The sequence below is a fragment of the Nothoprocta perdicaria genome, unplaced genomic scaffold, assembly GCF_003342845.1.
Source record: "Nothoprocta perdicaria isolate Ctin4 unplaced genomic scaffold, notPer1 scaffold_91, whole genome shotgun sequence".
In the NCBI taxonomy this organism is placed as follows: domain Eukaryota; kingdom Metazoa; phylum Chordata; class Aves; order Tinamiformes; family Tinamidae; genus Nothoprocta; species Nothoprocta perdicaria.
Genome location: NW_020456210.1, coordinates 2,979,290 through 3,005,825, shown reverse-complemented (window position 1 = coordinate 3,005,825; position 26,536 = coordinate 2,979,290). Strand labels below are relative to the sequence as shown.

General features: G+C 40.5%; 1 protein-coding gene across 1 annotated transcript in view; it reads left to right on the top strand.

Moving 5' to 3' along the window:
* Positions 1 to 26,536, top strand: part of PTPRR (protein tyrosine phosphatase, receptor type R) — a 70,134-nt gene that overhangs the window by 10,805 nt on the left and 32,793 nt on the right. Inside the window, exons 3-4 of the mRNA XM_026052803.1 lie at positions 598 to 708; positions 6,344 to 6,606. Of these exons, the coding sequence (XP_025908588.1) occupies positions 598 to 708; positions 6,344 to 6,606 (374 nt within the window). The remainder of the gene's footprint in view (positions 1 to 597; positions 709 to 6,343; positions 6,607 to 26,536) is intronic.

The following is a 26,536-nucleotide window of genomic DNA, read 5'->3' as shown; positions in this document are numbered from 1 at the left end:
GAGATTATTTTCAGCAAATCAGGGTTTTTTTATCTTTATATATATATATTCATGTACATATTCTAAAGGTTACAGGGCCAGAGCTTCTTGGCTTGTGAAGGCAACTGGCAAATCACCTGTTCTCACGTCTGAGTGAAGTGTAAACAGTTCAGAGGCTACGTGTGGGTGGTGGGGCAGCAGATAAGCAGCACAGAGAAAAAGACAGTGTGAGCAGTTTCCCCAGCCCACGCAAGAGCAATGCCCTATTGCCTGATGAGCCAGGTAGTTTCCAAGAAAGAACGTGAGTCTTGTTTGCTTACCTTAAACCAGCCCATTGCTTGTGTAGGAAGATCATTTCAGCAGTCACCAAGAAGATCTGGGATCATCTTCCCTAGTGTTAGGATTCTGATGTCACACGTATACGGTGCAGCCAGCGTGCTCATTAGCTAAGGTAGGTGTGGGAATGGCAGCATTCACCATAAATGTTGTATACTTTGCAATGTGAACTGCAATGAAGCTAAGGAAGATGATTAATGCCTGACAAGAGCTGCTTCATCTGCGCACACTACTGTGTAACTTTTCTTCTTTCCTTCTCTCCTTTTTTATTGCTTAATAAAGAAAAATGTTTTGCAAGGCCAGCGTGAAGCAGACAAACTCTGGAGCAAAGAAGGATTTTATGCAGTTGTCATATTTCTCAGCATCTTTGTCATTCTCGTAACTTGTTTAATGGTAAGTATGCTTTTTACCTGTTTTCTTGTTCTTAGTGCTTCTCTCTGTCTGAAGGATAGAGTCATACATTCTTTATAAGAAAAGTATTTCTACAAAGCTGTCAAAAGCTCAGCTGCAAGGGAACAATTGGTCATTCTCACAATGCTGTGAATCCAAAGCTTGATGAGTAATAGAAATATACTACTTTTTCCATTTTGAGTCTAACAGAAAAGGGTAACTAGAAGGAAGCTGTACGAATAAATAATGGCCACTTAACTCTGCAAAATAACTCTGTGGTGACTTGACTTATGACTTCTCAACCTTTTATTAAGGTCCCGGGATCCCTGAAATCACTTCAGCCTACACTACTTCAGTTTTATGGGATAATAAAAACAATGCCACAATATTGTCAGTGCACAGTGGTTATATATTTTGAGAGAGAGAAGAAGAGACACAGAAAGTCAGTATTCATATATTGAAAATATGAATTTTAAGCTGAAATGAGTAATAAGTCACAGAGTGACCATGACATTCATTGACATTCACATCATGTGACTTCAGCAGCCAGTTTTCTAGGCATTAGTCGTATGTGTAATGCTCTGAAAGTGAACTGTGCAAGGACATGTAGGGCTTGACTAAGCCTCTACCACCACTGAATGAATTTTTGCATTTTCCTTATGTTGTGTCTCAGATAGAATCTTCTCTGAATTGTATTTTTCTGCTGTGGTGCATAAATTTAAGAGTTTGCTGAATTCTGTGATAATTCTCAGCACTTCTGGACTCATAGTCTCATGGGATCTTTTAAGATATTTTGCTTTCAAACACCTTTAGTTTTCTGTAACCAAGATGATTTTCCCATTTATGATCTTAAAACAGCCTTTAAAGTGAAGATTTTTGTAAATAATCACATCTATAACAAAATCTTGTTTAAACTTGTAAAGTCTTCTTATGATTTTAAAAGCATTTATTTTCTCACGTAAATTGTTCTTTTATGTAACTTCTACCTCCTACTCAACTCCATTTCTCCATGCCATCTCTTTCCATGATAGCAGAGCAACTCTGAAAGTAAAACTTTTTTGTTTCAGGAAAACAGAACACAAGTTATTACTGACTGTTAAGCTGAAACATAGGAAGCAGCGTCTGATTTCATCCTAGTGCCACACAATATTTTTATGGACTTCTTGGAATATGATGGTACTGGGAGCTTTAACCCTCACAGAGAACAGGATCAGAATTTTAAATTATCTTGGTATAGTAAAGAAAGATGTGAGGGAAAGTGAATGCTGCTCAGGAGGGACAAGAGCTCTAATCAGGTGCACAAATAAAATGTAGGAAGTACGTGGGGAAGCAGTGGTCCCATGGGAAAGGTCTTGCAGTACGGCAAGGCACACACTCAGGTCAATCAGTAACACCACAGCGCTGCAAAAATGAGAGTCCTTGTCCTGGGATGTGTAAGTGAGGATAGGATCTTTAAGTCCACATCACCTGGCTCTGGTAATAATGTGGTTTATAGCATTGTATCTTGCTGTGTGGGTTTATTTGGATACCACACTTCTGAAGTGATGTGAGCCAGCAGGGAGGAGAATGGAAGAATGGTCAAAGATACAGAAGAAACAGAAGAATTTGGTTTATTTATTACAGAGGAAAGAAGACCAAGGAGAAACATGTTCTCAAATATGGAAAGTTTTCAAAGGCTGAGATAGGGGGGAAGGCAGTGCTCTGTCCACTGGGAAATAATACAGTTGAAGGGGAGATTCAGTCAAATGGAGTCACTGCGCGCTGGAGTGCGTTGCCTGGGGCAGCTCTTGAGTGGTCATCAGCTGAGGTTTTAGATGGGCATGTGTCAGGAATAGCTTGGGGAGAGCTGATTTCAGAGGTCGGGCAGAGGGAAGGACTAGCAGACGTCTTGAACCCCCCTTACAGATACATACGCTGTGATCTTTTCTGCCGGCATCCGCCTTTCTGTCCCCTCACTGGTGCACTACACATCTTTCCTAGACACACTGCCACTAAGTTTAGACCATGCCAAAGTGAAACTGTCTCAGATTTTGCTTGGACCTGCTGATACATGGAGTTTGCGCCATCTATAAGCCTAGCAAACCATTCACATTGTTTTTAATCTCACTTTACATGTGACAGAATGGCAGTTTTGTGGAAAATAGGAATTCAGCATTTAGAGGTCCCAGTCTGTCACATGGTTACGATTTAGGGCAAAGTATTCAACTTGATCTGAAGTAGCTCTGGTTTCTTTAGTGACCATGTGAGATCATTAATTAAGGTTCCAATAGCAGTAGGTCATCCTACTGGATACTAAGGTAGTGTCCCTTACATTAAGAAATAGAAGATAACTAGTATTATAATGATGATCCACAGTGGTTAGTGTCAGCCAGCTGAATTGTTGGTGTTAGTTCTTTGCTTTATGAAATTATTACAGAAATTGTAAAATATAAAGCCTTTTCTTTTAACTGGGTTTGAAAGATGATGATGCTTCCCTGCACAGTTTTTCAACTGAGAGAGCACTGCATTAACAGCCATTAGCTTTCTTAATATTCGCCTGGAATTTAATAACTCGTAAAAGTACTAGGAAAGCTAATACCTGGCCTTTATTACATCAAAAAATCTCCAGTGCAGGATATTGTTGTGGCTTGAGTTACAGCAGCCCATGAGCTAAATTCAGGCCTGTAAATGGCACCTCTGGAGCTGTGCTGCCTATTTACTCATCTGGCCTTTGCTGTCAGGATATATGAACCTCTGGCGTCCCGGGGGGCTGCATCATAAGCAGAGGTCAACAGGCAGCCCATTGCTATCCCTGTCAGCACTCCTGACCAGGCCCTCGCTTCCACTGGGAATGTCATACATCATTTATAACATATGCCAAGAAAGGTGCTAATTAAGAGTAATTATTTTAAATGCTCCCATGTGAACAGTAAGTCTCTGCACTTTTTTGTTTTATAGAGATGGAGTTGGAAATTTAATACCTAAAACTAAATTTGATGGTGGATTAAATTATTTACTATTTACATTTCTCATTAATTTAGCCTGTTTTGATATGTTTGCATATCCTGTTGTACATATTCTGGTATGCGTAGCTACCTTGTGAGTAGTCTGGAATTACCTGTTACATATTATAACTCAACTCAGTCTGGTTGTAATGAGAGGCTTTTCTAAATGTTTTACATGTCTAAATTTTGCCCACTGAAAATTTTAATTTTCAAAAAATAGGTTTTTTTCATTGAAAATGAAAAATAGGAGCTTTTTAGGTCAACACATTTTGAGAGATGCATTTTTTTATTAATGGTTCTAATGTCTTATAAATTATGATCAATGTATTTTGGAATTTCTTTAGCAAGAAGAATATTGAATAACAGTAAAGCATTTCAGCCTACTGTTTCTCACATGACTTATCATTTGTTTGTAAATTTACAGGTTTTTAGGATTCATAAAATGGTGCAGGATTTCTGAAAGCACTTTGATTATAGAATATGTGCAACTGATATGTTAACAGCCCACCAACTTCAACTTTACCAATTTAAAGAATTAGTGTAAAATCAAAGATACATAATTTAATCATGTAATCATCTTGGGAGAGTTTTTAAGTTGTTTGAACTGAAATAAGGAAAAGTAAGAGTTAAAATCAGAATGCATTTTTTGTATATAAACGAGTCCTACATTGTCAGGATTCTTCTGTTCTGCTTCTGCAGAACTTTTTATAGGGCATGCAGCATCAGGGTATCCAAATGCCTCCCAGTAACACGTTAAACAACGTGACCAACATCTGTCACATTTTTGTTCTTTCATCCTTTCCCCGGGGTTTGAGGGAAATTTTGCTGGTTGGTTTCTTCCCATGTGCATACACATACACACTACAGCACTGCTCCTACAGAGACAAGCGCACGGACACATGTCACAAAGTGCTTGCCAAGGGAGAACTTTCTTTTCATTAGCATGAACAGTATTTTTTGCCTTTAGTTTCTGTGAGATTTTCTTATATAGTCCCAGATGCCCTAAATATTGAGAGGCAGAGAAGTTCCCTAGCACAGCTGCTCCCTGTGACTGTTTCACGATCTCTTCATCCCAGAGACCTTAGTGGGGCCACTGTTCTTCTCTGCAGATGAACAGTAATCATTTGAAATATGACTTCTTAATGGCTAGTTACTGTTACTTGTAGCCTGGCTTGGCCACTGTGTTTTTGGCCGTTTCCTGTTTGTTTTTCCTTAATTCCTTTAAAAACAGACTGCCCCAGCCTCTCTGAGGAAATGTTTCTGGCTCTTAAATCAAATGTGCTGCTTTAACGCTTTTCTATTTCCACTTGATACTGGCTATCTTTTTTTTCCTAGGCTCTAATAGTAGAGCATTAAAAAGGATAGGAAATACACTAGTCCCCATTTTTTTAGAACATAAAATCATAATCTCCTGGGTCTCCACAGGAAGAAACTCTGCCCCAATATACATTATTATAGCTGAATATCTGAGCTCTGTGTCTGGGGGTTATCAGAAACAAGTGAGACCAGCCTGTCATTGGGGAGAAAACAGGGTTAAAATATTTCCAGGCCTTATTTTCTGTTTACTGATACCTGTTTGGTTTTCTGCAAAGTAATGGCCCAGAACAGCTTATCTTATTCATACAATTTAATTCAGAATTCTTCAGAATGAACAGATGGTTTATGCAGCTAAGTCTTGTTTAATGGGTGTACTGCTAATGGCATTATGTCAAGTCCCAGCTAAACCTCTAATACTAATCCTTGACAAAACAAACGCATCAGGCACACGCAGCCTTCAGGGGAGAGGTATGAAGTTCATTTACCCAGTGCTGAGAGGGCCACGGCCACCAAAGAACCTCTGATTTGCAGCAGGGCTCATTGTAGGATCTGTCTGTGTGACTTCAAGGTCTTGCTGCAGATAATCAGGTTCATATAATAGGAGCTGGGCTGAAAATCCTGATATAATCATGTTTTTAGGTATCTTTGTTTGGGTAACTGCCAAACAGACTTCTTGCAATGGCCACAGATCCTTAAATAGCTATACAGGCTATATGTAAGTTCAGCTTTATTATGGAAGAGTGTTTGTTTATTTAAGGATGTTATCAGTTTTTTGGTAAAAAAAGACTTTAGGGATATTACACAGTAGTAGCAGGTTACCATTACAGAAATAGTAGTTATTCTCTTCAAGTATTAGCTCCATAAGCAATTACTAATACTTTTAAAGAACATATACAATAAAAGAAATTGAAGCTGTTATCATTAGACAGCTATATCACAAGCATCTATCTGATGTTGTGCTGTTGTCTCATGTTAAAATTTTGATTTTTTTCTATAATTATTTTATTAAGATTTCTTTCTTTGTGGTGATTTTTGTTCATTATCTCCTGTTCCATGTTTTTTTATGTCTTTAATAATACAGCTGCTGGTATTGCAAATAATTCCTGGCTCACAATGAGAATTATTAAAATCCCTCTCACCCACACATACGCGCTGTGGTTTTATAATGGAAATATTTATCCTGCTGCAGGAAGCGCCATGTAACACAACTTGTGGATTACCTTCTAGAAATGAAAACCATGCATCGCGATCTCGCCTGGCATTTGTGATGCTTTCCTTACCTTGTTTACAAGGAAATTGGGATTAAAATGAATGGACTTGCTTCTCTGTTTCTGTAGGTTTTGTACAGACTGAAGGAGAAGATCCAGTTATCCCTGAGACAAGAGAAGGAAAAGAAGCAGGAGATCCACCTCTCACCCCTTCCCCTCCAGACAGCTCAGTCTGAATACAAGACCACCAACAGCATGGTCCAGCCTGAACAGGCTCCCAAAGTTGTAAATGTGGTAGTCGACCCTCAAGGCCAATGCGTTCCTGAGCTCAAACCTCCTCTGCCTGCCAGTCCGTCTCCTTTCAGAATGAAACCTGTAGGGCTCCAGGAAAGGTAGGATGGTGTCCCAGCATGCTCAGGATTTATTCTGCTGTGCTTGTGCTGTGTGACTTGAGATGTGGCTCTTCTGTCAACAAACAGATTTGGTGTTTCAGTCTCTTTATCTTATTGGTATTTCCCTATTTTCATATGGGGCTTTGAGTTCAGAATAACTGGAATTCTTGTTGTGAATTTGCTTCTTTTCCTTTGCAGCAGTTACCCAAATATTTTATTTCTCAGTTTCTTTGATTTCTGCTTCTTTTTTGCCCTGAAGATACAGATGAGGGGACCCAAAGGCTGACTACGTTTCTCCAGCAAAGTTGTTCCACAGTGCCAGGGAGCCTGATAAGCCTTTTTTCTCTTTCCTGTTCAAACAGTTTCCCAGAAGCATGGAAATGGGATAATGAATAGTTCTGTCCACCTTGGAAAAGGGAAAAAAAAATAAAATGGAAAGGACCAGTGAGTTTATAGCTACCCACAGTTTAGAAACATTTTGTCATTCCCAGATTTTCCTAGATCAGACATTTCAGTCCTTGGGAAACATAGAAGGAGCAAGATTTACACAAATTGAATGTGTTTGTCATCCCTGTACAGTGCTTCCATTTTCCTATTCAGATCATTTTCTTTCTGAAGCACAGCTTCCCATAATGGTAGGGGAATAGAACAGTCCACAGCCTATAGACTTTGTGATAAAGAAGTGATTAATAAAGAAATCGATACTTGTGCTCAGCTCAAGAAATACTTAGGCACCAAATATTGCCAAAAATCACTCATTCTGCCTTTAAAGAACTGGGCCAGTGTTCCCTTTATAAAACTAGTTATTCTTCCCACAGGAGAATGCACACTGACATCTGTCTCTCCTCTGTTAGAAACCTATATAATTTCTTGCCTGATGGCTGCAGGCAGCTTTCATAAAGCATCAGTGCTCTGAAGAACTAGCGTAGCATGCAGCAGTGTAAGTGAACTCTCCCAGCCCTGCACAGAAGATAAGTGAAAGAACAGGCACAATGCAAATATGAAGGGAAAATCAGACTGAAAAGGAGCCCAAGCGGAACGTGCTCTTTGAGGGTTTTCAGCGTTCAGCAGTAGATCTGATTCAGCTTCAACAGTGGGATTTCAAAGACAGAGATTTTATCAATGGTTTTGGGAGGCACAGACAGAGCTAAGAGGCAGGGTTCTGGGCTTCTACATGTAAAAGGTGCTGAAAGGAAGATCTGTCATAAAACGTAGTGATACATGTATACATGTATAAGTTCAAGAAGGGAGAATGTAGGGAAGAAGGGGACAAGCTCTTTTCATTGGTGGCCAGCGACAGGACAAGGGGTAATGGCCATAAGCTGAAACACAGGAGATTCCGTCTCCAGGTGAGGAGGAACTTCTTTACTGTGAGGGTGCCAGAGCCCTGGCACAGGCTGCCCAGGGAGGCTGTGGAGTCTCCTTCTCTGGAGATCTTCCAAACCCGCCTGAATGCCGCCCTGTGCCACATGGTCTGGGTGTCCCTGCTTGAGCAAGAAGGTTGGACTAGATGATCTCTAGAGGTCCCTTCCAACCTTGAATATTCTGTATTCTGTATACCGCTGCAGCTACAAAAATAAGGAATGGAGGAGGCAAGTAAATACACTTTCATAGTTGGTCTCCCTGCCCAAGTTCCTAAAAACACAGCGCACAAATATAAGTGTTATGTATATTTTATAATACCTGACATGCATAACATGCATAATATACATAACATAACATGCATAATAGTTAAGAGGGACTGGGATGAAGAAACTTAGTGAGGTAATTGGTAGGTGAGGACCAGGAAATAACTATTTGCATTTCTCAGTCACAGAAAGTAAAATTTACTGATCTAGGATCTTAATTTTCACCAGCACAAATAGGAGCCTTTAGTTCTTCTAAAGCAATTTTCATCCTTTTGGGAGATGTTCTGAGTCAGATATGTCAAAATGGAGACCTGAAATACAGAGAGGAAGCAAAACCTGATGTTTGATCGAACAAGCCAGACATTTCAGCTTATTACTAAAGAAAAGGAAGTTAAAGCAACCAAGCACTTTGGTTTCTACTATAAAAGAACACAAAGAGCTGTTTGCAAAAAAAAATTAAAAACTGAAAGCTCTTGTGGTAACATCCTTTTCAACTTTTTTTTTTTTTGCCTTTACCACAGCTGTACTTTAATATCTGAAACTCATTTCTAAGAAATAGTGTTTTGTGTTTATTTTGTGCTTCATGATCTGAGGGTCAGGGGATGTGAGGAAAAGAATTTTAGATAATCCACTATCTTCTCTTCCTCTGAAGCAAGCAGCTATTATATATTTTTCTTATTATATATTTACTACATTTTTACATCCATTTTGAAACACAAGAATATTGGAAGAAAAAAATTGTAGATGATAATACAGCAACATATTTTATCTCAGACATCATCTGATGCCGAGCCATGTGGACAGTTTGAATCTCATTCCACTTCTTTCCCAGCAACAACTTTGCCCTACATATTCTTACATATGGAAGCAGTGGACTCTATAGCACATGTCTCCATACTGCGAGCAGTCCACAATAAAACAAACTGCCCACGGTCCTCTTTCGGATGGTATAAATTGGGAAAAAGCCTGAAAGTCCCCTCCTGACCATAGCCTTAGCTTGGGTACACCCCATTCAATAGCATTTGCTACCCTGGTTTTGTTCTCTGCCCAGGGAAGGAAGCGCCTGGGGCATGTTAGCTGGATGGAGAGTTCTTGCCAAATTTATCATTGTGGTTTCTTTGACCTGATGAATTGACACTTGTCCCTGAGAGTCATTTTCTAGATATTTGAATCCTCTATTTCTTAAATGTGATCCCTAGTCATAAAATAAAGTTACTATTATGATCTAGACTGAGAAGGTTGTATCTCTTTAAAGAGAAATCAGAGGACTATGGGCCACACCAGTGCTCCAACTGCTGTTCCTAGCCATCAGATGGGGAATTGGTGACAGCATCTCTGGAGGACGGGACAGAAAAGCCTCACGATGTCTGCCTGTAGCTCTCCCCTCTCAGCACACTACAGACTGCTTTGGGGAGCACATCTAAAAGCAAGATACAACAGAGCTGTGTATCTACAAAGCACCACATCAGCACCAGACCCTCCCAGCCTTTCCATTTTTAGTATTGGCTGGTACAGAGGCAGAAGAGTTGTTATTCAACAAGTGTAGGTCATCAAAATGATTCTGGGAGTTTGCCCAGCCTCTGAAAGTGTGTCTTGCTTCTGAATATTAGAGCCAAGTCTATGTACATTTTTTGCTATTCATCCCTCTGAAGAGGCTCTTATTCAGCAATTTATGTGAGGAGCAGTTTTCTCAGCAGATTATGCAGCGTTTTCATCATCAAACTTATATAATGCCCAACATGATTTCTGTGTGACACATAATCCGATGCTTGTGTCTTGATTAAGGCACTTGGAAATAAGGCTTATTCCTGTGGCTTGTTTCTGGATGCTTGCTAGCTTCACAAGTGCAGAAAAGTGGCACATTTTGAACAGTGGAGGTAAAAGAGATTGGGAGATCAAATACCATCATGGGTTTGATAGTAAAGAATGCAAAAAATCCTACTGCCTGGTTTCCAACTAACCACAGCTGGACCAAACCTCACACTTCCTTACCAAGAAGACATCCTCAAACCACCACTGTTTGGGAGGCCCTGCGAGCTCCCCTTGTATTGGCAAGATGGGAATGCTGCTGTGATGTGTGCAGCACCTACGTGGGTCCTGGGCGCTGCAGCCCCGCGCTCCGGCGAGGGGAGAGTGACATCTAGAGCAGGCAGGAAACATTGCCATGCGGTCCTGCCTCGCGTTTGCATTCCATAAGCTCCCAAGGAAGGACGTGGTGCCAAACTGGCTAGTTTGGCTTTGGCTGTAGTTCTAGGAGAGATGCCTCCATGAGCCTATCCATGAATGCTGCATCAGCATTTATTTTTCTACTTAGGCTTGGGTGTGAATCATGTAGAAATTTTTCATCTGCTGAGTAAGACTTCGTTTTATTCTGCTGGCTGGCACAACAGTCCAATTGCTTTGAAGGATTCCAGCCAAAATCAGAATCGGATCAAGTGGGATGCAGTATTTTAAGTTTCCTTTTCACATATCAAGTATTGAAAAATCATAATAAATCCAGTACTTGTTAAAACACAGACACTGTTGGCATTCTAAAGATATATATGTATAAAGAAAGTTTGCTACAGCAGCAGAGTATTCACCTGGTTAGCATGCAGATTTACTCCTTTCCCCAGCCACTACTACTGTGAGTTTTAGTTCTGATGTTATTTGTGACTAGGACCATGATATTTCACCTAACTGATGCAGAATATCATATTTTGTTACAACAGTTGATTTACTAACTAGCATGCAAAAGAGCATGGAAAGAGACAGAAGATATGGAAATCAGTCATGGTGCTATGTATGCTAAAAATAAATACATGAATAGTCCTCATGAAAGTCTTCTTAAGCCTATGCATTCCATCCTAGCTACAGAAACCTAAAACTGTGTCCATTTTATCTAAACAATTTGTGGGAAAAAATCTAGCCCTATGTTTTCTCAGTCTATTGCAAATTTGTTAGATAAGGATTCTGTCTCAGAGGGAGATTTTGTATTGCCCACATATCTGGATGCTAGAGGCAAGTAAGACTCTCATTCTGACCCAGGATCATTTTACAGGTGCTTTATAGGTGCCTGCTACACAATTTCATTTATATGCAAACAAACACCAGAGCAGAGAATAAAGAAGTCCAACAAGAAAAATCTGTCAGATAAGTGAAATATATATTTTTGTAATGTGAAATAAAAGAATTCTGCAACTCTGTTGAACCACTGCTGGAACACAGTGAAGAGGCTGTGTGAAAAGGAAGGCAGTTAAAGCCAACATGAACAAAGCCAGAAGGGAGAGGGCAAGCAAGTTTGTCCCCTGTCCTGAAAATCACAGTAGGTATCAGAATAAAGAATAGTAAAAGTGAAGGCATGAGGTTAGTTAGAGAAGAAGATGATAAATGCTCACTTTTCTCCACTTTCTTATGAGAACAAAGAGAAATTTTAATGGAAAAGCAGGACATTTTAAGATAATTGGAAAAATATATTTGCTTATATAACCCATGCTTGTCAGTGAAACTCACTGCCAAAGATAAAGTTCAAATCATGAACATGTAATTAAAAATTATTCACACATTCACAAATAATGAAAATATTCATTGTTCTCTGTGTGTATTTGGGACGCCTCTTCAGAAACATCGTGTATTTGCCCACATTAGAGATAAAGTTTGCATGGTTTGGACTCCTATGTTAATATTGATAACTGAACTCTTCTCAGTTATTTTTCACAGGCACACTAATTAAATTGCTGTTGGGGCCTTTTTTACAATTTTTGTGTCTTGTCAACTGACCATCTGGAAGACAAAAACTGTGAATCACAAGTGGAATGGATGACAAATATTAACTGTAATACCTATTKTCCTGGCATTAGAAAAGCAGCATCCATTAAAATTAATCACTACATTAAGAATACTGTACACCAAAGAACRCACTTGTACAACCAGTGAGAAGCATTGGAAACAGAATAAATACAAAGCCCKCCGGTGCCTTGCTTCATTAACATGATGGCAGTTGCATCTCAGGATATCACTGTTCAACCAAATCTCTATTTAATAGACGGGATTTTTTTTCCAGCAATTCTCCATGGCTCTGTTCTGATTTTTAAATCATAGAGCACAGTTGGTGCTGCAAATGTAATTACCATGTTGCTGATCTGCTTTCTTTATATGAAACAGTCTATTGTGAGTAATCATTTAAAGCAATGCTCGGAGGGGAGCACCTTGCAGTTGGAATACTGTAAACATGCCAGTTTTTGTATTTATGACATAAGCATGGGAACTTAATTTATTTACAGGAAGAGGCCTTGAATTTCCTGGCTAAAATATACTAGCTTTGCATAGATTTGGAGGATAAATTTACCCTATTGTGTGGAGCTGAATATGCTCTCTGCATTCTTAATTTAAATGCTAGGGACTGTTTTCAGGAAAATGTCAGCGTAATTGTTCGAAGCAGAGCTGTGTGCCAACACAAAAGTAATAGCCGGAGAACAATTTTACAGTGATACCCTATCAAAATGAATTAGAAAAGCATCAGGAACTAGTAAACAGAGTTGGAGGGAGGAGGCAGGAACTGTTGAGCTGCAGCCTGTCTCTGCCAGCGACTCATTCGAGCCCTTCGGACGCGCTGCACTGACCTCCTCTGGCACCGCTGTTATCCTCTGGGTAGAGGCGGCCAGCTTGGCACAGCAGTCTGAAGAGACATGCTGAAGATGAGAATCCTAACTGCAAGTACTGTAAAAGGACTAGGAGCTACTCTTGGTACACATGATTTAGGAAGGGGGAGAGAATGCTGTAAAAACCTCTCTGAAGGACCTAAAAATGCCTTTCTGTCTTTTGGCAGAGCTCTCCGTGTTCATTTGTCCTGGTGTATGAAATGCACTAGTGAATTRAATACACCCAGAAACATTCACTGAGGTCAGCTAGCATCAAGTAGCTTGTGTCCATGCTCCTGAAATCCCTCTCCTTCCTACAAACAGGGCTTGTTGCCGCTGCCTACGGGGAGCACTCTGTTCATCCGCTGCTTCCCAAGCTATGGGAAGCCGGTGACTTGATTTGAGGAGCACCACTCAGCACATGCTGAAAACAAGCCAAGGGCAAGGCTTGCAGTTAAACAATATTGATGACCACGTTTCAGTGCCTGCGACTATTTCCGGGCACTGTTCTGTTTCTTTCTGTAGCTGTAGCCTGCAGATGAAGAAGTGCGTGCCTGGTGCGGCAGCTCGCACAGTCCAGATCCCAGGGAGCAGCTACTGCTGTGTTTATTAGCAGTGCTCCCTTCCATCAGTGCAAGGCKCCCCCACAGCCCGGAATTTGGCTTCTCTCCCTCTCGGGGACCTTGCAGGCCATCTCCACAAACTGCAAGGGCACAACGTGACTGTTTGTGCCTGCACACAGGGTGACAGCGCAGGACAGGGCTGACAACCTGTGTCACCAGTGTGGGAGGAGCAGGTGTTGGTATGAAGAACCTGAAATGGGATCCAGCTGCAATGCTTCTGCTCAGAGACTGAGAGGGAAAAAGGGTATTTTAGGGTATGAACTCATCACTGGATAAAGAAAAGGGCTTTACCTCAAACTTGCATTTTGTGCCCATTTCTGTTATTGCACAGTCATCCTGAAAATTGTCTGCAGTCACTGCATCTCTGAATTCTACAAATATTCTGCTCAGTCCAAACCCTTCTAGACATCTTCTCTTATCTGCCGTTTAGGAAGAGAATAGGAATGTCCCCTTTTCTCTGAAGGGGAAGTGAACTCAAATACCAGCCTAACAAAGAAACCATTAAACCTTTAAATGGTATTTTAACCATTTCACTCCTGTGTTAGAAGGTATTTTGATTAACGCTGTATCTTAACCATTTTGCTAACTACATTAGAAGGTGTTTTGCTTTTGGCTACAGCCATTTGAAACAACACTGTTTAGGAATTAGGATCTCTATCAGTGGACACAAATAACTATGTAATGTTGCCAAGCTTGCACCTGCAGTCCATTTCTCTGTGTCTCTAGCACCTCCTGCAAATTGTTTCAGGTTAGCTTGGGTGGACGGTATATTCACCCTCATAACTTCATCACTCCTTCATAACCCCCAGCTTGTCCCACATCCCTCTTTTTTTTTTTTCCCTTCAGAGAACTAAAAACTCATCAAAGTAGGTGGCTTTTTCCACTGGCAGTGGGTAATTGAGGCAAGTGAGCCACTCGTGTTCAGAAAAGTTCTTCTGATGCAACTTGATGTTCATCTTGCCTGAAACGCGTGGAAGCGTCTAGTTTAGCACATGTCCCATACTTACCCTTGATTTTGTTTTTACCTTCTTGTGAGCCTTAGTCGGGAATTTTATAGCAAATTTATTGTATTCCCAGGTCTCTTATCTTGCGTTTATTCTTGTTGCTGTAGTTGCTCCTGGTTTTAGTTTGTACACAGGAAACTGCAGTGCCAATCAGTGCAGTTCCCAAGGTGACAGGAAGCCCTATTGGGTCGGATGTTGATTGTGCTTGTCTTTACTGCTCCACCCATCACATTTTCTTCCTTTTTGGCTGAAGTTAAGACAAATTAATCAGTGGCCGCCATCTGGCAGACAGTTTTCATGGTTCTGTCAGTGATTCGTCCAGCTGATCTTTTGAAAAGTGCAGGACATAGAGGGCAAGAAACTGAGGGGAAATATCTATGGTATTATTTAAATGCTTCTAGAGGCCTAGGCTCACACAGGCCATTGTCACTGTGGTCAAATGAGTAAGTGGAGTTGTCTGAGTAATCCCCTTGCCCCTGGACAGCAGCGGGTTTATGTTTTTAGCGCTCCATAGTCAGGCAGATAAGCTCAGCTGCAGCCTTGCACTGATGGAGGCCTTCAGCTCCTCTTGGGCTCTGCGCTGTTCCTGTGGTAGACCAACCCCAATGGGCTTTCTTCACCACACATCCCAAGGCTCGTGTGCAAGCACAACCGGGCATCTGGGGAAGTGAGGAGATGCAAACTAGCTGAAACTGCAGGCTCAAAGCAGATCATTTCAACCCATGGAGGGTGTTGTGTCCAGGATGTGTCCATTTATGACCAGTATGACCAAACGTGCTGCCTTTTCATGTGGGCGGTTTGGAAAAGCTGTGCTAAGRAACAAAGAGAGGGAGAAAATCACCCTTTTTTTTTCCTGTGGCTGGGCTGCAAGAAGGATGAGCTCTGTTGCATCTCAGGTCCCCTGGCTAGAAGCCACAGGCACTGATTTTAGGAAAATTTCAGGTAAAGAGCTAGTGTAGAAGGAAGCATCCATATCACATACACAGGTTTTTATAGTTACAATTCTGAATCGTTTTTCAGATTTGGAGACTTGAGCGTTGCCATTAATATCTGAAAAAAGCCTCAAAATAAGACAGAAATACCCAGAAATTTCCTCTTTTACACAGTCAAAGACAACATGTACAAAAAGCTGTTCAACATTGCTGGGTAGCAGTATTGTCCTTTGTTTTCAAATACACCTTCCCTCAAAGAATAGTACATGTAGATCTGAGTCAGCCTGATTCTCAGTTATTGTGAGAAATTCTCTTGTACACTTTTATTAATATATATGTACACATATATATAAATTGTACCCGAGAGTCTTGGTCGTACTCCGGGATCCCACTGTTCTGTGTATGCACAAGGATGAGGTAATCCTTTATCCAAAAMATTTAGCATCTAAATACAGTCAAAATATTAGATATTTACAGATGATCAGGAAAGCTTCAGAAATTGGAGATGCAATATCATCATGATAGACATCATGACACTCAAAGGATCCAGTGAGAATGGTTCAGCTCAAGAAATACTGACCCAGAAATTGCCWAATATTGCCTAGGCAGTAGCTCATTTCATATAGTACTTGTGTTTGGGGCAAATCCTTGCTCAAGCTGTCTGCTTTGGTCATCACATCCAAGGCGAAGTGTCGATTTGGTTTGACTTTGAACCTTAGCTAGGTATGGCAAAATGGCAAAATAAAAAGGACCTCATTTTATTATTTTCATGCTAAGGCAAATGAGACATTATTAGAGTAAAAGTGGTTGGTCCAAGATCTGCATAAAATATCTAGAGCTTGAAGTCTTCATTCTGTCCTCTAGCCAGTTAAATGTCCTACGATAGTGATAATTCTTCTGGAGACAGGAACTCTCCTTTATGTGCCTTGTCAAAGGATATACTTTTGATGCTTAACAGAGTGGGTATTGTTGTTATTAATTTATAGCAGCTATAATTGTCTCTGTTATGTTAATACTGTGACTTGATAACAGAGGGAAAACAGAGCACAACAACTTCAGACTTCTCAAATATGTGATAAGCATCAGGAGGGGAAGTAGTGTATATAATTCCCACACAGAAAAATGTCGCAAACTGCAATGTTTCTCTCGGGACCTCCTCCTGGATACTCGGGAGCACCAATAGCAGCTCCCTGGGAAGCACCGCTGCCGGTGAGAGACGGAACAGCCCTGGACAGGCTGCCCGAGTGCCTGCCCCGGTGCTGGGGCTGCCGCTTCCCATTCCCACTGCTCATGCAAGCAGCCTCTTCTGTCCTTGCGATGTCTCAAATCCTTCCTGACTTGCAGCAAATTCCACTACATGACTAATACGTAGTCCAGAGGTTTTCAGCTCTTTCCTCTGAATTTGATAGTGGATAATACAGACTAGCCTTGCAACAAACAAAGGAGAATAAACAGAGCTATAGTACAACACACAACGGCTATTAAATCTGATTTGCATGGTCTTTTCTGACTTTAGACTCCACTTAGCTTGTTTTGTCTCAATGGATTTATAGAGATGTCCAGGAAGATAACGAGGCAAACAAAGTTCAGGACAGAGCAGGACTGTGAAATAAAAAGGTGGTGTGAAAAAAACAGATGACTGGTTTTGTAATTAATTCCCAAGGTAATCCTCAGGTTTCAGAGAATTCTTTTGCAATTTAGTAATGAGGTTAGAATGAAATAAATATTTTCTGCTACATCACAGGGATTTCCCAAAATGTAGGTGGCCTAAATCCACTCTAGTCCTCATGTCTAGCGTTTGCTCTTGTATGGCTCAGAGTCTTCTAGCTGATGGGCATTCATCTTAAGCTATGGAAGTCATTGTCATAGGAGGTTGTAGAGGTCAAAAGGGACTTAGGAAGCTGTCTGAAGGAAAAAAAATCATGGAAGATCATTCCAGCAGATGCCAAGATCTGCAAACAACCTTTGAATCAGGAAGTTCCTAAACTACAGATTGCCAGAAGCTGAAAGGCATACTAAAAATAAGTATCAGTGTTAATTAAGTAATCAGTAAATCCTGCTTACTTTGTTCTTGTGTTCTTTCCCTAAACCTTCTTCTGCTGAGCATTGTTGAAAACAGGATGCTGGTCAACCTTTGGTCTTACACTGTGCACCACACTTAGGTTCATATCTCTACCTCGCTGCTTTTGATGCATATTAATCTAACCTATGTTGCATCATGTGTGTATGGATGGAGGGGATATGGAGGGAAGGAGAGAGAAGTTTGATTTATCTTTCAGATGTCACTTCTCCTTTCCTTTTATGTGATTATACAGGCAGAGTAACACGTTTTAGAAAACTCCTTACATTTCCCTTCCCTTCAAGTTCAGGGTCATTTTATATCAAGTGAATTAAGTTTCTTACTGTCATGAATCCTTTTTAAATAGAGAACTGTAAATCTGTAAAGCAATTATTATTATTTTACTCTGAAATCTCTAATCTGGAAATTTCATGAAAGAGTAGATCCAGAAATCCGTGACTCATGTCCATGCTGATATCTCGGGGCACAATGCGGATACATTATACTCCTGTAGAGCTCATCCTTTGCCTTCCCTTATATGAATATCTCTGAGGAAGGCGGGCAGTAGGCAGTGCGGTGGCCTCCCTGCATAGGCTGAGGGAGCAGGTGAGCTCTGAAGAACTCCAGACCACTCTCTTTGCTGTTCCTCTGCAGTCACTTGGCAATACCTCTTCATGTATCAGTGCTTTAAAAAAAAAACATCTAATCTCCAGAGTGCAAAGGAAAGCAAACCCAGGTATATGGCACTAAGAGCTGTCTTTTAAAAGCCTTCAAGCTCTGATGCTTCTCACATTGCAAGGCTAAGTAGACTTTCTAAATGCCATTTGCAAGGTGATCCAGGCACTTTGCACTTAATTTATTTGAGTGAGACTACCAATAGAAAACATGGTCAAAGAGCCAGACTACTGAAGAAAAGTGACATGAGCCAAGAAGAAAATGTTATGAGAAGTTTGCATTATCTGGCATAGACGTCACCTCTGAAAATTTCAGCAGCACCTAGCAGATGTAGCCGTGGTTCCTGTCTCTGAAGAGCCTAAATCTCATTAACTCTGAATGTAATTTAGGCACAGAAGTCACTGTGAAAATGTTTTCCAGGTTGTATGAGCTAGATGGATTTTTGCTCTATACAGCCAGCCTTAGGATATATCGTTGTCTGTGTTATTGAATGGAGAGATGCATAAACTCCCTTTAGAAATGAAGGACACAGTCCATAGATGGCGCAACTTTGTTAAATAACGCTGTGGGTCGAAAGGTTTTAGAGTCTTCAGGAATTGCTGTTGTTCAGTAATTTGTTCAAAGTGTACTAACAATTCATTTTTCTGTTTAGAAATCTTCTATGTGACACTTGCAGCAGTTTAAAGATACGAAGACCAAGTCAAATAAACAAGGAATGTGCTTTTTTATTATCTTAAGGTTGACAGGGTGTAGTAAATGCCTCTTTTCCCAGATGTTCCTTCCTGTCTTTCCCAAAAGGCAAACTCACCAGGAAAGAACTCATTGTACTGATTAGTCTTCAAGTAACAATAAAAAGTATCTTTTTAACTGATACTGTATGCAGAACACTGTCTGGCTATTTACATGAAGAACACTTTTACCCATGTCTTTTTCCAGATGTTTTGGTTATAGTTTTAAAATAATATTGAAGGACAGCAGTAGGTGAACAATGAGACATTTGTTTGCATTGGAGGGCTATAGATTCTATTCCTTATATGAGCAACAGGTGTAGTTTGGAGGCAGAGATTCTTAAGATATGCTTAAGATTTTAATTGCTGCAGAACATATGAAGYTAAATGGGTTTGCTGATACAACTCTTGTTTAGACGAAAAATGCTTTTTTGTCTAGCAGCCAAAAAATTGAAGATGATTATTTGTTTATTGTAGGGCTGAAATAGACAAAAACAAACAAACAAACAAAMCTCACAGTGAATATTGACCTTATAGAAGCCTTTGCTCTAGTGCCACAAATCTCTTTTCTCATTTATCAGGTCAAGTCTCTTAGGCTACAGTTCTCTGCATATTTTACAGGCAAACACCTCTTTGTGCTGCAGTGTTCAAGCCTTGTGTGTTCTGGGAAAAGTAATCTGTCTTTGCACCAAGCCGARAGACTTAAGAGAGGAGCAATAGTGCCTTGCTCCAGCTGCCATAAGGCATCATGAGCCAGAAGTGTAGAGGGGCCACTGTTTTAAGGAAAATATATAGGTATGGCTGAAAATATTGAAACAATTGATTTTTTTTTAATTTGCAAAAGATATGGCAGACAAAATGTGTGTGCTTTTATCAGCTCTTGTTGGCTTACCTAAAATAAATGCATAATCTGAGTTCGTTAAGTTGTGCATTTGTTTAATCTATGCAGCTGTACCAACTATTTGCTGTTCTTCCTCCATCTTCTCTTCCCTTTCCCTTATTCTTATAATCCTTTTTGTTTACATTCATTGTAGCTTAGTTTAAGTTAGTATATTTGTTATTTGGAGGAGAACAGGTCTGTTTGTGCAATGAGGTCTCCAATATGAAATGCAGCAATGCTACAATGAAACAAATAATAGTAGCAATAAACAAGGCAGTATGCTATTAAAGCTCTACAGACTAAGGCAAATTAACCATAAATTAGTAAACATTTATGCAGTACTTTGAAAAAAAACCCCAACCCAAATAATCACAACAAATTAGTGCCTTCATATTTTTGACCTCTGAACATTTAACTCGACTTTTACCCATGAAATGGGTATGAATGGGTAATTCTAATGCATTCTTACATAGGTAATGTACCTATGTAAGAATGCATTAGAAACAGAACTTTGTGGTGCCATTCAAATTTTATTCAAAAGAGAAGGTAGCGTGACAAAGTGTGGTTTGATTGTACAAGTAATCTACAGGAAGACATGGGAGGTTGTATAAGCCTTGCATTTTTGAACAGTCAGTTCCCGTAGCAGTGCAGTGTTGCCTTATCGAGGGCTGAACAGGAGTGGATTGGCAGTACATTAGAAAGCATGATTAAAAGAGGGAAAGTTGAAACTACTCTCATGTCAGCTGTTTTCCTCTACAGGATATTGAGCCATTCCTGTCCTAACTAGATACTGATTGCTTAAAACTTAGTCCAGAAGTACTTGTCAAAACCATTTCCTTAGTTCATTTTGACATGTTGAGCTTTGAGTAGATTTTGAAAATGGTTTGGAATTGAGTGCTAGAGGTGTTGGCCTGCTCTGGCTCCTAGCTGTGGGAACAAAATCAGTTCTTCTGGAGAGATGTGTTGTGTCTCCACTTTCCAGAAAAAAAGAAATATATATTTAAACTTTATAACTGAGGTTCCTGACAGTTTCTGCAGAGTCTGAGAGGGCTAGAGGATGCTGCTGCGGGGTGCCAGAAGGTTTATTGTGGCTAGGAAACAGGGGAGGACTGGAAGTCTTGCCTCAAAGAGCCACAGATGCCCTCTTCCTTTTCCTCTTCATAAGCACACAGGTGCTGCAGTTGCTTTCAGGCCTTTCCTGAAAGTGAGAGTTGGGAAGCACCACTTATTCAAGCAAGAAATGAGTGGGGGAAAAAAAAACCCAATAATGTAACAGTAGAGTAGCAAGGGGAAAGCCATGTGATAGAGCAAGCAAGAGTAGAAGTCATAGCCTTTCTTTCCAGACAATGTGTAGCATGAGTTTCACTCATCCTAGTGCCTCTCATAATAGTCCTGTCATCAAATATCCTCCAACTATGGCTTTCTAGTGATAGGTGTTCAGTGTTACATCCAGCTTAACTGTGTTGCACTGTAAGTGATGTCCTCCTGTTAGAGATGTTGGGCTGCCCACACAAATTCCTATGATGTGACCCATACAAACATAAATACCCATAATATTAACAAGGAATTGCTAAACAGGCTTTGGAAACATTGGGTTAATATCTACCTATCTGTCTGTGATCTCCAAAAGAGAGAAATAAGTCAAGGACAAAGATTAATCTGAAAGATGAATAAGGCTGTGGAAATGAAGCCCAGAGCCCATTGTTCCTGAGTATGAAAGGAGCTCGTGTTTAATTTCTAGTGTTTAAGGTAGCAACAGTATGTCAACCCATGGCAAGACAAGGAGATAAGTTTTGACTTATYGAAGTGCTGTAGGTAGAACCTAGGTCCAAAGAATTGTGTGATCCTGGTTTTTATTACTGTCATGCATAGTGAAGTTGCTGCAAAATGACCAAACGTGGCTGAGTGAAATAGRTCCTTCAAGGCATTGGGCTGTATCCATTTAGGCTTGTTACAGTGCACATTATCCTTGAATGTGAAGTAAATTGGTCATTTTATAGCCACAGCGCAGCTTTTCTATCAAAATTAGGGTGTATTCCTCTGCTGTTTTCTGAGTAAATGACTGACATAAATAATACTGAATCTTGAAATGAGCTGAAGAGCAATTTCCTGTAGAGAAGAATACCTATGACAATTGAATTCCAAATGATTTAAAGTAGCTTAAGCAATGACACAAATTTAGGGAACCATGGACTTTAGTCCCACTTCTAACATAAATTCAGCTTTATCCTCGATGGTTGGCTGGTTGTAGCTCCTAATTCTTAAGTGCTTCAAGGTGTGATGTGGGCTTGATTTTTATAAAGTATTGAGCTCTCCAGCTCTGAGTGCATCCTTAAAAGCTGTATCGCTGTGCAAACTATACAGGTAAAGTCTAAATGGAATCCACAAATGTCAGCAAGCAAATCAGAGATCATTTAGGGAACTGAGTTTTCATCACAGATCTACCAAGCATGGAATCCATATTGCAATGCTTCATAAAGCACCTGTGAGTGCAAAAATTAAAAGGGCATGATATGCCCTATGTGCATTTTTTGTTTACAAGGATGATATTCATATAGTTGGATARTGGGGTTTTTATTCATTATTTTCTCAAACTTATACTGGTGATAAAGTGTGACTTTTGGAGCAAGTAAGCGTGAATAAGAAATTACATTAACGGGTACTGTATATTTTCAGAAACTGAGTTTTTTCTTTCCTTTATCTTCTTTAATGTGAGGTGCAGCATACCAGAAAACAGAAACTCATGAGCACTACATTTCCAAGAAAAAAAAAATAGAATCTTCTCTTTTCAAGTTTGCCCTGGCAATAATGRAATTTTGTTTACCACAAACTTAAAAGACTTTTTTGAAATAGTACTCTGACTGCCAGGAGGAAAACTTAAGGATTAACACACCCATTAATGTAATTAATCATTCGCTTATTCGCTGCTTTCCCTAGGCTTCCAGTAGTATAACAAGTATGAAAGTAGGTATATATTTCAGACTGTCACATACAAAGCGAGTATATGAGCATCTGTGACAAAGGAATACAATGTTCTTATGTTTACTAGGCATGACTGTTTATTTAACAATGCCCTGACTGTTACTTTAAAATTTATCAACTTTCACCTCAAGAGAGTTTTCCCAGGGTCTTTTGGGGACTAATTCTAATGTACCTTGTAGATCTGGACTTGGGAGGAAATGCAGCAGTTGCATATTGGAAAGGTTGTAACTGTTTGCCCAAGRCTTAAAGAAAATGGCAGTATGTTCAGTCCTTTTCAAGGATTTTTTAAAATCCTCTGTAATGCCACTTTTCTATTTTTTATTTTTTAACAGTAGGGATCTGGTTTATTTTCTGAAGTCTATTAGGGTTGTGCAGTATGTTATTTTTATTTATTTTAGCTGAGATACAGGATTAATAACAAAGCAGCCTTATGCCCTCTTTTCATTTACTGTGCCTTGCACTCCTACACCCAACCGCAGTTTCAGTMATCACATCTATTCAGCCACATGGCCACGTCCTCTTGCAGCCATTCTTTCAAAGAGCAGGAAAGCAGAATCTGACATTTTCTCAGTTGCCATTTTCTTACAGATTTTCATTTATCTTTTTTTTGAATCATTCCGTTAAAACATAAAACTGGATACGCAGGAGATTTTTAAAGATCATTTTTAATTTTGGCACTAGAAAAGGCTCCAGTGAGATAGCAAACGCTGGAAATCTTTTGGCTCATTGTGCTCTTTCAGTGGAAGCGTAGCCCTGCAAAACACCCCTGAACTCAGTGCATGTTTGCTCATGAGATATATCCATGGGAGAAGAGAATCAGGACCCAGACCTAGTCTGTGAGTATTAGAGAAAGAGCCCAGGGCAAGGGCAACGTCTTTCCTGTTGTCGCTGCAGTAAAACCCAGAGAGAATCGCCCTGCGGAGCTTGCCCTCATGCCAGCGGGAGCCTCGGCTGTGAACGCAGCTCCCTCCCAGCGGCCATGGCCGGCGCTGCTCACCCAGCTCATTAATGGCTTCCTTCCACCGGCGCGGGCAGCCCCGCGCGCACCAAGGCCTGCGCAGAGCGGCGGCGGGCGCAGGAGGAAGCGCCTCCCACGTCTGAAATGCGCGGGTCAAGGAGCAATGGCTCTCGGAGGGCCGCGAGCAGCGGCGCCGCTGCCAGGGCCTGGAGCGAGAACGAAACGCTGCGGCCCGGGGCCTGGGCGAGGCCTTTCTCCAGAGTGCTGAATAAACAYGGGAACGTGTATTTAAAGAAAGTGCCCGGCTTAAGCAAACAACTGGGAAAACGTGTCGGGTAATTGGATTTTCATAATCACAAACAGTGGCTTAATTTTAGGGCCAGGGAAGCCCTGGAAATGACCTTGCTAATGATTAATAGTCTTTTAGTAGCCTGGTGGCTCTCTGAGGTGGACAGGTGGAGTTTCCTTTCGAAGAGTTTTAAACAAACACTGCATTAATCATTTTTTTTATCATGGTCTGTCCTAAAATCTGCTTCCATAAATGTTTTATTAAAAAGACTCCAGTGAATTCTCATCAATGGACTTGTTCCTATTACCCCATTGAAGTATGAGCATGAGTACATACTGAGCCCCCCTCTGAGGTGCTAGACAATAYACAGACACAAGTGGTTTCCTGAACTTATTCACCTGCTCGGTAATGAGGTGGCTGTCACAACTAGTGAAATGTCGGGAGAGTTGGTCTCATGTTGGCTTTAATGCAAGGTTGTCACGAACGTTTGCAGTTCCACAGATTCCTCACATAATGCTCATCCCCAGCAAGACACAACCCCAAGGGAATTACAGGAGAGGTCATTGTGCTCGCAAAGGAATAAACCAATCTTACTTAATTGGGCCCAGGGTATTTGCAAGAGGAAAAGAATATTAAACCTAGGGAGTAAAAAAAGGGTTCTAAGTTTCCCTCTAAGAAATGAGGGAAACACCGTATGTACAGCTCTTTCACTGTAATTTGGAATAGACAGTCCCCTATTATGCATGTTCAGTGAGATTYAAGAAAAATGAATTCCTGGATTATAAATGTCACTGATTCAACTGCCTCATTGTGATTCCTTMATCTAAAACCTATCAGAGGCAAGGGAAAGTTCCCAAGAATGYCAGTGGGCTCTGGATGAGGTGGTGCCTACTTCTTGCTCAATGGCCAACCTTCTGCAGTCTCAGCAGTAAGGAGACAAGGTGAACTTACTGGCCTAACTTTTCGTGCAGGTGATAAAACAAAAGAGAATTTCATTCTCCTCTTGCTTTCTGCTCTTGAGGAAGAATATATAAAATACACTTGGAATTTCACAGAATCACAGTATGGTGAAGGTTGGAAGAGACCTCTAGAGATCATCTAGTCCAACCTCTCTGCTCCAACAGGGACTGCATATAGAAAGTATGCAGAATGCAGAAGAAAACTTCTGCATATAGAAAATTTAGGGAGTCCAGAGCAGGATCTGAGATTGCAAGCTTGTATGTGCTAGTAGGGTGTACAAAAACTTGGTGGATCTTTCATGACAAGGCCATAGGCAAAATGTCCTTATTCTCCAGTTTTTATGTCCTTATTCTCCAGCTGATGTAAGTATTATAAAATCTTTTTAATTATTAAATCTTACTATTTCAAAAGTATTACTTCAGATACCTTTTTTAATGGAAAACAATAGCTTTAGATCTATTGTCTTTTCTATGTCTTCTGATAGGTTTTTTTTATCCTTAAGTAGAAAGACAACTATCCTTAGGTGCTTATTGTTTAGCCTGTATTTTTTTAACTGAGTAGTTTTAAATGTGTTAAATAGGTAGTTAAGAAAATATTTTTTCTTTCCAGAGTATGTTATTTGATTCTCAACACCAGTATTCATCAATAATCCCCATAAATGGAAAAAGCTGTAAACTCAAAGTTATAATTAGATCAGGTATATTTTTTTGTTGTTGTTAGAAAGGAAATAGACCTTTTGCCAAGGCTGTCAGTTATAACAATGTAAAAGCCAAAGAAAATATTAACAATTTCACTGTACTTTGTTGCTAAACAATGAGAATACTTTTCCTCTGTAACAGCAAATCTCAGTAGGGTCTTCCAGAAGCATGTCTGGATCTCACATATTTCTCAACCAGGGTCTAACAGTTTTAAAGAGGCTGACTGCACTCTTTGTCTGTGGATTTCTGGGTTGTTTTTAAGAGATTGTCTTTTTGATTCAAATCCTTAACGAGACTCAGAGCCACCAATTTAAGGGACTGCCTTTTTCCGTGGAATAATTTGCGACAGTCATAGTCAGGAGAGTGTCTGGGTGGGAGGGCTGTTATAAGAAAGGGTCTAACAGGATGTTTTCCTCGAGAAGTTGTGTGGTGCAATGGGACTCACTTCCCCCACGGACAGACTTAGTCACCAGGGGTGCTGCCTGGGGCTGTTATTCGGGAGCCTGTTATTCTCACAGGGGCTGGCAAATAGCTGCCTGSCTTGGCCAGCTTGTGTAATGCCTCCCGCAAGCTCTAAATTTGAGTTTGAGCACCCTTACCGCCAAGCATTAGGGTGAAGGGTACACAACAAGCAATACTCACAGCCCGTGTATATACGAGTTACTAGTCATCCTGCTCAACGCAGCACTTCTGCCCACCCCCTAACAAAATTAGGTTGGGTGAAAGCATCYCTAAGAGTAGCAGCACTGTACACCGCCTACTTCCCTCTGCAAACAGACACCATCCCTGTCTTCAAGCGGAGTCCCAGGGGGGCTCTTCTCCTTCTGCTGCAAGGACTCTCTTTTCCTCCGCAACGTGGCGATSCAATGTGCCGCCGCAGGCAGCCAGCTGGCCG